The sequence below is a fragment of the Dipteris shenzhenensis genome, chromosome 4 (genome assembly GCF_047967505.1).
Source record: "Dipteris shenzhenensis isolate YYH24624 ecotype China chromosome 4, Dip_SZ_1.0, whole genome shotgun sequence".
Lineage (NCBI taxonomy): Eukaryota > Viridiplantae > Streptophyta > Polypodiopsida > Gleicheniales > Dipteridaceae > Dipteris > Dipteris shenzhenensis.
In genome coordinates this window covers 40,690,153-40,703,922 of record NC_141599.1, presented here as the reverse complement: position 1 = coordinate 40,703,922, position 13,770 = coordinate 40,690,153, and the positions used below count along the sequence as shown (strand labels likewise).

The 13,770-nt window shown below is 44.2% G+C and overlaps 1 protein-coding gene across 1 annotated transcript; it reads left to right on the top strand.

The window, feature by feature from the left end:
- Positions 1 to 8,991: 8,991 nt before the first annotated feature.
- LOC147902861 (putative pentatricopeptide repeat-containing protein At3g01580) lies at positions 8,992 to 12,182 on the top strand. The gene is made up of 4 exons (XM_087373955.1): positions 8,992 to 9,094; positions 9,313 to 9,405; positions 9,545 to 9,621; positions 9,715 to 12,182. The coding sequence occupies exons 1-4, from the start codon at positions 8,992 to 8,994 to the stop codon at positions 11,890 to 11,892; spliced, it is 2,451 nt and encodes an 816-aa protein (XP_087230081.1). The 3' UTR covers positions 11,893 to 12,182.
- The last annotated feature ends 1,588 nt before the right edge of the window (positions 12,183 to 13,770 follow it).

Genomic DNA, 13,770 nt, shown 5'->3' with positions numbered 1-13,770 from the left:
ACCCGCATCTAAAGACGTGTCTATATAGCAGATAGATGCGCTTATAAATGCGTAAATAGACGCTCTACTAGAAAATTTGAAAAACATACAGATGCATCCTTAAATGCATTTATAGACACATTTAGAGACGCATTTATAGATGCATTTGTAGACATGCAAATAGATGCCCCTCGAACAGACAGACGCGTATATAGATGCATTTATAGATGCCCTGATAGACGAGCTACATAATATTTTTTAACTTTTGTGTGCTTGAACTGAATGCTGTGTATGTTGTGTATGCTATGTAGTTATAGGAATCCCATTTCCACATTGTGTAATTCAATTCTTACAGCCAACCGCATTTTAATTAGCACTCTTACAAGCACATCTATAGCCGATAATTACAATTTCAAATAAAACATTACAACTCCAAAACCTTTAGTTCACAAGGCATTAATTGATAGAACGTTGCACAAGAAAATTGAAAGCCAAAAAAATAAAAAGAGTGTATATTAATTCATAGCTCAAAATGTGCTTGTATGTACATATAGCATGAAGCTAAGCCACATCCTGTGGCTTCAAGTACCAAAAATAAGAGGAGTGTATATACAAAAGACACGAAGCCAAGCTAGTGGCTTTCAGTACAAAAAAGAGTAGCTAGCACTACTTCTATGACTAATCTAAGTTCTCCACGTCCTCGCTCCCTTCTACACTCCGTTTTGCGCTCCCTTCTCTACCTCCTTCTTCCTCGTCTTTTCCTCATCTTCTTGTGCAGGGTCCTGTAAACAAGGGACAACATATATCAATGTATGAAAAATCAAATATTTACTTATAATATTAACATTATTTAATTACTTTCAAATACCTCAGGGGGCGCTCCAATAGCCCGGATATATTGCTCCTCAGTAATCAACCCATCATTATAGAAGTGCCTCCATGTATCTCCTCTACAATTGTGGTAGTGGTAGGCTTTCTCGACAGGAGTAGGGTACCTGCCCACCATATCAAGCTGCAAGATGACACAATTTGCGGAGGGGTTAGTACAAAGAAACAACCTCCTAATAAACTACATAAACAATATAATTTGAGATCGATACTTACAAATTGGGCCTCCCATCATTCAATACCCCCTGCTCCAAAATGCACGCTTCCATATTGCTCCATTTAGATCCACATGCTGCAGACTGGGTTCCTCCTTTGCTGACTCCATTGCTTTGTTCCACTCACGCTTGTGAGCGGTGTGGGGCGGGCCCCTTGATGGTTGGACTCCCTCAAGCCTGGCAAGCTTCGCTAGTGCCTGCCTCTTAAGCAAAGATCTTTTATTGCCAAGTATCGTAACAATCTTTGACATGGCCCATTTATCTGTGAACTAAACATTGGGGGGGTTAGGATACCTAGAGCAAACAACAGCGAGGGTCTCATCAGCCAACCTCTTTGGATGGTCTTTGTAGTGAATAAAGCAATCTCTATAATTGTTAGCAATTATAGAGCGCATGAAGGCCATGATGTCCTTCCCCTGTGCATCCATCAAAATGCCTCCTATCTGAGTGATGTCATAGTAGATTGTACCATCACCCAGAGGCATGTCTAAATCATCTAAATCATCGTCATCCCCACCACCACCCCTCCCAAAGCACTGTGCCATGCATCCCCCACCGCTCTCCCTACTACTACGCCTGCTACTGTGTTATGTCGAGCTAGTACGCTGGCCACTCATAGTTAGAGAAGTGACTCTCGACTGCATGGGACTATGTGGACCACTCATAGTTGGAGAACCGACTCTCGACTACACGGGAGTATGCCGACGGCTCTACGAGGTAGAAGGGCCTCCTGACGGCATGGGGAAAGGGGTGTAGGACGGCATGGGGAAAAGGGCTCAGTCGTGTAGCCGGCTGGGCTATGTTGACTCCACTGGGGTAATCTCAGCTGGTGTGGGATTGGGGTGGTTTGGAGTCTGTAGTGCTGACTCCTAGGGGGTATTTAGAGTACCCGTCATGTAGCCGTATAACTCCCTAGGACTGGGAGGGTGCCCCAAAAGATTATATAACTCTCAAAAGATGGTCTCCCGAAGATCAGGTGAGCTTGAAGAGCTTCCTGGCCACATGATGAACAAGAAAAAAGAAAAAAAGAAGATTACTAATGAGCTGAGAAGAGAAAAAGAGAGAAAAAGAGAGAAGGAAAGAGAGTAGAAAAGAGAGGAAAAGTGGGGATAAAAGAGAGGCGAAAGGAGAGGAAAAGAGAGGGGATGTATACAACTTGTTGCAAAAGTCATCAAATTTTCTTGATTTATGTAAGAAGTCATATTTACCCCCAACCTCTTGCATAGGCAACAGGTTGGGTGTACAGTGAACCTGTTGCACATGCAACAAGTTGGGGGTACACACAACCTATGTACAAATCATCAAGTTTTCTTATTTTGTGCAATAGGTTGTCTGCACAGGGGGCGTGCCTCACCCCCACCCCCCGCCACACCTTTGCTTCTTACCCCCCCCTACACACCATGTTGTGATGCCCTCAAATTTAATGTTTTTTGAATAATTAACATTTATTTATTTGTTTGTTTTCTAGGCCGGGATGAAAGAGACTGAGGTTGGGGTAGGCAGACACCAAGGCAAGTGAGTATGGGAGGTGGGAGGAGGCCAAGGTGGGTGGATGAAGCCACAACGGGTGGAGGAGGTCAGTGTGGGCAAAGATCGGCACAAGCGAGGCCGCGAGAGGAGGCTAGGGTGGGTGGAAGAGCCCGGGCGAGTGGAGTAGACTAGGGCCAGGCATGGCTTGAGGAGGCAACACTCTACCCCGTTGACCCCCCTACACACCATGTTGTGCTGCCTTGAAATTTAAGGTTTCCCCTTTTTGTTACAATTAATGTTTCATAGCCTAGTGGTAAAGAAGGATTTTGCCAGTAGGTCATGGGTTCCATTCATCATTTTGAATTGTTCCTCCCCCTTCCCCCTAGCCTGTTGCACATGCAACAAGTTGCCCCCCTCCCACCTCCCCACCTGTTACACGTGCAATAGGTTAGGGGGGCAAGAGGGACGCAAGAGAGGGGAGACTCTCTCTCTCTCTCTCTCTCTCAACCTATTGCATATGTAATAGGTTTACAGGGGGCAGGGGGATTATCCCCCCACCCTCCTAGCCTATTGCGTACCAGGGGGGATTATCCCCCCACCTACCCACCCTCCCAACCTATTGTGTATGCAATAGGTTGGGAGGGTGGGTAGGTGGGGGGACCCCCAGAACCTATTGCATATGCAATAGGTTGTGGGGAGGGGGGGTGAATTGTCCCAACCTATTGCATACACGATAGGTTGGGAGGGTGGGTAGGTGGGGGGACAATCCCCCCCACCTATTGCATATGCAATAGGTTGGGGGGGGGGGCGTGGATTGTCTAACGTCCTCCCCTCTACCCTCCCCCACTCCACTGCCTCCCCCCTAGTCCTCTTCCCCCCATCGCCTCTGCCTCCACCTCCTAACATTTACCTCCTCCCTTTCTCCTCATCTCCCCCTCCATCACCTTAGACCCTCCACCTCCTAACCTCTACCTCCCCGCAACCATGAACACCAACGAGAGCGAGAGAGAGAGAGAGAGAGAGAGAGAGAGAGAGAGGTAGGCAGGAGGGAGGGAGGGACGGAGAGAGGAGAGGAGAGGAGAGGAGAGGAGGGAGGGAGCAAGGGAGGGAGGGAGGGAGGGAGGGAGGAGAGGAGAGGAGAGAGAGGTTTAGAGAACGAGTCAAAGAGGCAAGAGGGAGAGAGAGAGATGAGAGAGAGACAGAGAGAGAGGCACGAGGAAGAGAGAGAGAAGAGGAGGGAGGGAGAGGAACAACAAACGCATGTGCATGTGTGTGTGTGTGTGTGTGTGTGTGTGTGTGTGTTTGTGTGTGTGTGTGTGTGTGTGTGTGTGAGAGAGAGAGAGAGAGAGAGAGAGAGAGAGAGAGAGACAGAGAGACAGAGAGAGTAGAGGCACAGAGAGAGAGAGAGAGAGAGAGGGCAGAGGCGAAAGGGAGATGAAGAAGATGGAGGGATATCAAGGGAAGAGAGGAGGAGGAGGAGGAGGAGGAGGAGGAGGAGAAGGAGGAGGATGAGGTCGAGAGTGATGGAGGAGGGGGAAGATTTAAAAATGAGGAGGGAGCAGGAATTTTATGGGAGGCGGGAAAAAAATCAGTTTAGGATTAGCCTTTTAGTTCGGAGAAGTATAAGTAGCATAACCTTCAGTCCCTCCTTCATGCTTCAATAGTCTTAGTTCTCTCCTCATCTCAATCTATTGCGCAAGTTGAATTTTTTTCCAAAATGTTGCAACAAGTGAATTACTTTTTAACCTATTCCATCCTTTCCAACATCCAACTATTAAGTTTTTTGTTTTTTGTTTTTATTTCCAATGAAGTCAACTAGCATAACCTTCAGTCCCTCCTTCATGCTTCAATAGTCTTAGTTCTCTCCTCATCTCAACTTGTTGTGCAAGTTGAATTTTCTTTCAAAATGTTGCAACAAGCGAATTACTTTTTAACCTATTCCATCCTTTCCAACATCCAACTATTAAGTTTTTTGTTTTTATTTCCAATGAAGTCGACTCTCTCTCTCTCTCGCTTTCAAAATGTTGCAACAAGCAAATTACTCTTTAACCTATTCCATCCTTTCCAACATCCAACAATTAAGTTTTTTGTTTTTTGTTTTTATTTCCAATGAAGTCGACTCTCTCTCTCTCTCTCTCTCTCTTTCTCTCTCTCTCTCTCTCTTTCTCTCTCTCTCTCTGTGTCTATATATATATATATATATATATACATATTATTTATAGTCTCTTTGGTGATGCCAATCGTGAGGAGCTAGAGGTTCGAAGGTGGAGGGGGAGGCAGTGGAGGGGGGAAGGCAGGGGAGGAAGGACGGCGGAGGGGGAGGGGAGGGGGGGAGCTAGCGGAGGAGGGATGGCGGAGGGGGAGGGGAGGGCAGGATGAGGGGATATTGCCACCCCCGAACCTATTGTTTACGCAATAGTTTGGGGGGGGGAATCGCCCTCCTCCCCTTTCAACCTATTGCATACGCAATAGGTTTAGAGGGGGGAAGCGAGGGGGGAGGAAGGGGGGGATTGCCCCCCCATCCCACCTAATGCAATCGGTTTTGGGGGTTATTGCGTACGCATTAACCCCCAAAACCGATTGCATATGCAATAGGTTTGGTGGGGAGGGAGGGAGGGAGGCGAGGATTCCCCCCCTTCCCGCACCAACAACATATTGCGCACACAATAGATTTGGGGGGGGAGGGGGGATTGCCCCCGCCCCCCCCCCTCTCTCTCTCTCTCTCTCTCTCTCTCTCTCCAGTTTCTAAGAAGGTGTATTTTTACACTAAGAAGGCATATATGTATACCACCTTTCTAAGAGAACTGGTCATCTATTGATATTCTAGCTTTAAAAACAAGATTACGAGTCTAGCGTACTCATATTTTTGGAGTTTTTCTAAGTCTAGTTCTGAAATTGGACTTTACACAAGTCCAATATTTTTGAATAGTGTGTTAACTTTTTATTCTTGACTCCTAAATAAATCTTATTTGTTGATTTGCAAAAAGAGGGAATTACGCTATGCCTATGGAAGGCCTCACCATGTCCAAAGCACCTTGCACTCCTTGGTAACTAGGTAAAAAAATAATGGTAAAATGCATGGAGACCAAGGGCTAAAACCCGAACACAACCACAATGTTAAACACAAGGGAAAGATTGAAGGAAAAAATATTATAGTAAGGTACCTTCCCTAATAGCTAGTTATCATTCTAGCAGAAGGATATCTCAAGTGCTATATCTAGACACATAGCTAATCAATGTGCCAAAGCTATTATTGAATTCTAATGTCCATAAATACTGCTCTATATTCGTTTATGTGACCAATAGTTTCTATAGCATGTAAAAATATATAATAAACATTTAATCGTAACTTTATTTTCCTAATAAACAATACATATGTATATTCCTTAAGGTGATTAATGGTTTCTATGGCATGTGAAAATCTAGAATATAAATTTTATAATAACTTGTTCAAATGAATGAGGTACAATGAAGAACCTTATTTATGCTTAATAGTGTAATACATAAATGCTTGTGCACATGCTACCCTTCAATCATTTCTTCCAAGCATGTTATTTACCTTTGAAATTCATTTATAGACATTTGAATGTTCCCAAAATTGCATATGCAAGTTGTGCTTGAAATTTTGAATTATTTCCTTTTCTACCAAAAAGTTATGGGCTTTCGTATCCTCTATAGTTTTTAAAGTGATACAGACATGGTATCCCTTTGATTCATCCTAATTTGAGGTATCCACCAAAAAGTTATAGGCTTTCATATCCTCTATGGGGTTTCATCCCATGGATAGAAACAAACATCCATGCTTAAATCTTTAACTCATCTATTCTAAAATCCAAAGTAGAGATAGGATGATCTACTAGCACCATTGACCCATTTACATAATCCATCATTAACAATGACAAATAAGAACCACAACAATGGCAATGAGATCTAATATTCCACTAGTAATGAACTGTCATCTCTATATGTGACATATTTCTTATCCTAAGCATCCATATTTCCATGGTCATAATCCTCTCTATGCTTCTATTCTAACTCTAGATGGGGAATGATAAAAGATGGAATAGGTCTCCATAGAGAATCACACTTGCCTCTTTACCTTATAGAATATCAAGGTTGGCAAAGTACACGGTCACCTTCCAAGCACACTATACCCTACAAAATTTAGGATACAATTCAACAAATTTTGTAACATATGTGCAAGAGGAGCAAGTTAGTGATCACCTAAAATAATATGACCATCTAAGTTATAAAATTGAGACAGATGACAACAAACACCACAATCATAACACAATTAACATCATATGCACATGTAAATGCAAAAATACCTAGCATCTAAAACAACATACTATGATAATTAGTCAACTCAAGAACTTACAAATATCTAGTACATTAGTATAGGACAAAGCATATTAATGTAAGAGACTGCTTTATCAAGGATTGAGTGTTGCTTGTTGGTGACATCACAATGTAATATTGTGGTAGAAAGAGTAATGTTGCACATATTTACCAAACCACTTATGAAAGAGCTTTTAGAGAAATAAAAACCAGCCCTTATGACTCAAAAGAAGGAAAATCTCATTGCCATCTCATTAAGAAGGGAGTGATACATGGTAATGCTTAGTCCTTCTTCAAACCCTGACACTATTATCTTGAGGGAAGACCAACTTCATGATGCCGATTATGAAGGAAGGTGTCATGTGCGAAATTCCAATAGCACATAAATACCCACAAATGGTGAACAATGTATGAGGATAGAGTGGTATAGGCTAAAGTGAACAATAGGACAGATAGGGAGCAACCCTAACCCTTATCCCTAATCCCTAATTATATATAGCTGCGTTTCCCTTTGTTTTGCAATGGAAATGTATATTATAGTCTTTGTGGTGTTACCCTCTCTCCTCTCTAATTTCACAATTAAGCATGCACTGTACTTACTCATGGAAAGATTCAGCTACTATAATCAGATTGAATGGTAGAAGGGATATTGATTCCTGATTGAACACATTAGACTAAAATGGCAAACAAGAGATTGACTCAAGAAACAACCTTTGCCATATAGTGAGACGTGTGTATTTTAACCTATGGAAGGAACCTTGAACATTCCAAGGCATTGTAAATTACATTTCTTATTAATATTTGGATGATAGGAGGTGTGCAATTTTAGACAATTTCACAGCATTTAGTGAGCATAGGCACACCTCCCAAAGGAGTGTGTGCTTACAGAACATATGAGGTTTCCTAGAAAAAGTGCCACTTTTTTGGGCTTCTATTTTTGGTTGCCACATCAACACCTTGGACTTCGACCACCAAACAATTTAAAAGGGTAGGGAATGTAGCATCCTTCCCACTACTTAAGAATGTACCTTGAATACTTTCTATATTCTTTGGAAATGTAGCACCCTTAAGAACGTACCTTGAATACTTATCACCAGACAAATAGTGTCTCCAAATATGAAAATCATGTTGGTTTTCTTGGTAGGGTATTTCATTTTTGTATAAAAAAACTTCTTACTTTCAAAAGCATGAAGCACGTATCAAATCATCATGCGTACCTTTCTGGTATGGTGTTGATACTATTGCAAAATCACCAACATTTGATTCAACCACCATGAAAAGTTATTACGATCGAGAGTTTGCAACATAGAGCCAAGCCAATGATAAGCAAGAAACATCAGTGAAGCTAAAAATATTGAGTTTTCTAAATTCGCATTTGGATTTTTATGATTGGGCTAAGTTGCACTTGCTATTTGTGTCCCTTGAAATCCTCCATCTCTCTCTCTCTCTCTCTCTCTCTCTCTCTCTCTCTCTCTCTCTCCTTCTTCTTCTTCTTCTTCTTCTTCTACTTCTACTTCTTCTTCTCTCTCTTTCTTAGCCCCCTTTTTCTGCGCACCATCTTGTTATGATTGGACTAAGTTGCATTTGCTATTTGTATCCCTTGAAATCCTCCTCTCTCTCTCTCTCTCTCTCCCCCCTTCTTCTTCTTCTTCTTCTCTCTCTCTCTCTCTCTCTCTCTCTCTCACCTTTCAATTTGCCCCTTTTTTGTGCACCATCTCCATGAATGAAATTCATCTTTCGATAAGCACCAATAGTGCTCCCATACAAGGTGACCGAGGCAGAGCCTTGAGCTTTGAACTCACGACCGGCACTCACACACCTAAACTTTTTGGCCTGCCCTGCTATTGGTAGGCCTTAGTTGTGGGTAGGCATGAAGGCTTTAGCTTTGGAGATGGGCAAAAGTCTGAATTTTTTTAAGTTTTTATTGTGAATTGTTGATTGGTCCACTTGTTTGTTTTTTGTTTTTTATGATTGATTATCTCCACCTTTTCCTCCCTCTTTCTCTCTCTTTCTATTTCCCTTCCCCCTCTTCACCTTCATGCACATTGAAGTCGTCTCTCTCTCTCTCTCCCACACTAAGCATTTGAGGGATGCCTTTTGAATGCTTTATGAGCTTGAAATTGGAAGTGCCAACAATTTCCATACCGGGTGCCCCAGGTCTAACGTTTGCGGCGACCAAGCCCGCCGCTTAGGAAGGTTTACGGGTAAGATCTTTGGATCAATGGATGGTTGACCAATCAGAGGCAATAGATTCCCCATGCCACAAGAAAAATGCAATGCACACTCTCGGATAACGCAAAATGATGCCGGCGGAGTAGACCTTGAAAAGGTCATTTACAACCCAAGTGCACAAAAGTTTACAACCCGAGTGCTTCTTTTGTGCCTCGTTTTCTTCTTGCGATCATGATGAACATATATACAGGAGGACGCAGAGATCCTTGTCATACGTTTGATGCAGCCACAACGAAACCTCGCAGCCCTTTCGTCTCACCGGTGGAGGCATGTTTCCGTTCAGGTACTACTGTTTGTCAGGTTTTTAATTTTTCCTTCACATGGGTAATTTTTAGTTGTAAAACTACTTTTACCGATTGCGGAAAAAAAAGTTTTTGCTAACGACATAAAGCAATTGAATTCTATGTGGCCATACTTCGCAGGTCGGTCAAGGGCCGAGCGCTTATGGAAGGAATACTTCACGGATACCTCCGAGTGTCGGGACAACCTAGAGAGCAAAGTAGGTCTGCCACGAGTCTGAGCCTGAATAATTTGCACAGGTAAATCTGTAGATTGGCTTGTCTAACGAGTCTCGTGTGAATCTTAACAACAGAAAAACCCAACATCTCCAAACTTCAAGCATAATATTAGGAAGAAGTCACTATGGATAGACGGCTGGTACAATCCAGGTTCGGATATAGAGGAAAAGCTCAAAGCATCCAATGATCAGGCCCAGGACCGTGGCTTGGTGGGGTGCGGCAAGGCTAGAGTAAGGGTCAATGCATATAAAACACAAGAACTGGGCTGGGAAACGCTCAGCTTAGAGGAGGCACTCACGTCTATGGAACAGATGTCCCAGCCGCCTTCAGTTCAGAACCTTACAGGCATCTTGCATAAGTGCAAAACAAAGAAAAGTCTAGCGTATACCAAGCGCTTGTATGCCTATCTGTGCAAAAATGGGCTAGAACATCACAGATTTCTTGGAAACTATGTTGTCCCAATGTTGGTGCAAGTTGGAAGCATGTTGGATGCTCAGCAGGTTTTTAACAAATTGGTTGATCGGAACGATTATTCTTGGAATTATCTCATCTGGGGTTATATTGAATTTGGGGATTCAAAGCATGCCCTCGACCTCTACCAGAAAATGCAAGAAAATTTTGTACACCCTAGCAAGTATACTTTTGTCACGGTACTGAAGGCGTGTTCTAGGCTGAAAGATGCCGAAATAGGCCGACAAATACACGCCGAGATGGCCAGAAAGGGGCTCGAAGCTGATCTTTTTGTTGGCAACATTTTGGTGGATATGTATGCAAAATGTGGCTTGCTTGCAGAAGCACAAGAAGCGTTTGATAAGCTGCGAGTTCGAGATGAGGTCTCGTGGAATGCACTGATGACAGGACACGCCCAGCAGGGACTTGGTGAGGAAGTGCTGAACTTTCTTGAACAGATGCAACGGGAGGGTCTCTCTCCTGATCCTGTCACATTCGTTTGCAGCTTGAAAGCTTGTGGCAGCATAGCAGCAATAGACAAGGGCCAAGAAATACATGCTGAGATAGCTAGAAAGGGGCTGGAAAGAGATCTTGTTGTTGGCAACACCTTGGTGGATATGTATGCCAAATGTGGCTCACTTGTGGAAGCACAGGAAGCGTTTGACAAGCTGCCAGTCCGAGATGAAGTCTCATGGACTGCACTGATTGCAGGGTATGCCGAGCAGGGGCTTGGTGAGGAAGCTCTGAACTGTCTGCAACATATGAAACTAGAGGGCGTCTCTCCAAATGCTGTCACCTTTGTCTGCAGCTTGAAAGCTTGTGGTACCATAGGGGCGATAGACAAGGGCCGAGAAATGCGCGCCGAGATAGCCAGAAAGGGGCTAGAGAGTGACCTGAATGTTGGCAGCACCTTGGTGGATATGTATGTCAAAAGTGGCTCTCTTGCAGAAGCACGGGAAGCATTTGACAATCTGCTAGTTCGAAATGAGGTCTCGTGGAATGCTCTTATCGCAGGATATGCTGAGCACGGGCTTGGTGAGGAGGTGCTCAGCTGTCTTGAACAGATGCAATTGGAGGGTCTCTCTCCAACTGCTGTCACATTTGTTTGCAGCTTGAAAGCTTGTGGCAGCATTGGAATGATAGACAAAGGCCGAGAACTGCATGCAGAGATAGCCAGAAAAGGGCTGGAAACAGGTCTTGCTGCTGGTAACACCTTGGTGGACATGTATGCCAAATGTGGCTCGCTTGTAGAAGCATATGAAGCCTTTGACAAGATGCCAGTTCGAGACGAGGTCTCATGGAATGCACTGATCGCAGGATTTGCCCAGCATGGAGAAACTGAAATGGTTTTCCAAATATTTGAGAGAATGAGAGGAGAAGAGATAAAGCCAAATGAGGTCACGTTCTCTATCATCCTTACTGTATGCAGTCATATGGGTCTAGTGGATAAGGGCCATTGCTACTTTGAGGCAATGAGCAGAGACTATGGCATCACTCCAACTATTGAGCATCACAGTGGAATGGTTGATCTGTTCGGCCGCGCAGGCCAATTAGACAAGGTGGTAGCGATGGTAAAGAAGATGCCTTTCGATCCTGATCTTTTGGTTTGGCATACGGTGTTGGGTGCTTGTCGAAAGTGGGGTAATGTGGAGCTTGGAAGACTCGCCTTTGAACATGCAGTGCAATTGGATGAAAAGGATGCTGCATCTTATGTCTTGATGTCAAACATCTACGCAGATGCTCACATGCAGGAAGAAGAGAAGAAGGTTGAGGCAATGAGAGTGGAAAAGCAAGCATGGTAGAAGCCAGGACAAAGTTGTGGGCTGAACAATAGTGGGATTATGCTTTTGGTAGGGATACAAGTCATTCCCAAAGCAAAAAGACATATGCAAAGCTAGTGATCTTTCCCTTGAAACGAGCGAGAAAGGGTGCGTCGAGATTTGGATTGGGTGTCACGAGAATGTATTGATGCAAAGAAAGATAGACTATATAGGCTCAGTAAAAAGCTGGCTACTGTGTGTGCCCTAATCAATACACCCAAGGGGACACCTATATGTGTTGTCAAGGATCTCTGGATTTGTAATGATTGTGATGCGGCTTGAAGTCAAGCTGCTAACCCGCTTTCATGGGAGCTGCTTGACAACCCCACCAGTTTGAAATGAGGTCTCATGACTGCACTGAAATCAGGACATCCGAGCACGGGCTTGGTGAGAAAGTGCTGAACTGTCTTGAAGAGATGCAATTGGGGGTTTCTTCCAAATGCTGTCACATATATTTGCACGTTGAAAGATTGTGGCAGCACAGGAGCCATAGAGAAGTGCGAAAAATGAACGCACAAATAGCTAGAAACGGGCTGAAAAGAGATTTTGTTGTTGGCAACACCTTGATGGATATGTATGCCAAACATGGATCTCTTGCAGAAGCACGGCAAGTGTTTGACAAGTTGCCAATTTTAAAGGCGGTCACTGATCACAGGATATTCTGAGCAGATGCTTGGTGAGGAAGCACTGAGCTGGCTCGAACCGATGCAACTGGAGTGTCTCTCCACATGCAGTCACATTTGTTGCAGCTTGAAAGCTTGTGGCAGCAAAGGAGCAATAGACAAGGGCCGTGCCGAGATAGCCAGAAAGGGGCTGGAAAGAGATCTTGTTGTTTGCACCACCTCAGTGGAGCAGATGTTGTTGGCTTGTGGAAGCAGGTAATTGTTTTCTATCTGCCAGTTCGAGACAAGGTCTTGTGAAATGCGCACATGCCTAGCGTGGGCTTTGTGAGGAAGCATTGGAGCAATAGACAAGGGCCGAGAAATAGATGCCATGATAAACTGACAAGGGCTCGCTTGCAGAAGCATCCTTTGATCAAAGAGGCTGCTTTGAACTAGTAACCTTTTGAAGGGAGGGCCAACCCTTTTCATCCTGGCACTACTGCACTGATCGCATGATATGCCAAGCATGGGCTTGGTAAAGGCCTCAACTGTCATGAATAGATGCAACTGAAGGGTGTCTCTCCATATGCTGTGACGCTTGCTTGCAGCTTGAAATCTTGTGGCAGCGTAGGAGCAACAGACAAGGGCTTAGAAATATGATACGTACTTATCCTCTTTACTACTGCAAATCACGGGAGTAGCACCAACTAAATTCCACCCAGCCAATTCCTGTTGAAATGTGAGCTCACAGAGAAATCGAAATAAAAAATCACGTAAAAGTCCATTCTCCTTCTCTCACTAACTCCAACAAGCCCCATCTCCCTAGATGAATCTAGATGCCACATGTCATCATCATAGGGCCTTTCCTAATGCATCTTTTCACCCCTCTCTTGGGATACTTTAATTTCCTTTGCCCCTAGGCACATTGCTTGCATGTTGGGTGTTGTCATGTGCACGGATCGGTGTCTGACGTGTACTGGGTACACGAGACTAGCTCAGCTAGCCTGGGGAGGCTTAGAGTTAGGTAGGCTTGATTCTCGGGTTGAGTGGCAAGGGCACGAACCAGTTAGAGGTCTTCGCTATTTTTGGCGCTTGGGGCCCGAGTCTATATAAGGGGCCCAGAGGTTCAGTTCTCAGGGAGCCGATGGGAGCAAGTTTCGTTCCCAGGTGCTAGGTCTGATCCTGGATTGCGTCGCGGACGCGCGCTTGCATCATAGCGTAGCCCAAGGCCCAGCAGCAGATCCTAGGCTTCACAGCG

Bases quoted from the DNA above. Each gene is read 5' to 3' on its own strand.
- LOC147902861 (XM_087373955.1), top strand. From the start codon at position 8,992: ATGCTTTATGAGCTTGAAATTGGAAGTGCCAACAATTTCCATACCGGG. The intron at 9,406-9,544 runs GTACTACTGTTT...CATACTTCGCAG, and splicing joins GGAGGCATGTTTCCGTTCAG to GTCGGTCAAGGGCCGAGCGC. The intron at 9,622-9,714 runs GTAGGTCTGCCA...TCTTAACAACAG, and splicing joins GGGACAACCTAGAGAGCAAA to AAAAACCCAACATCTCCAAA.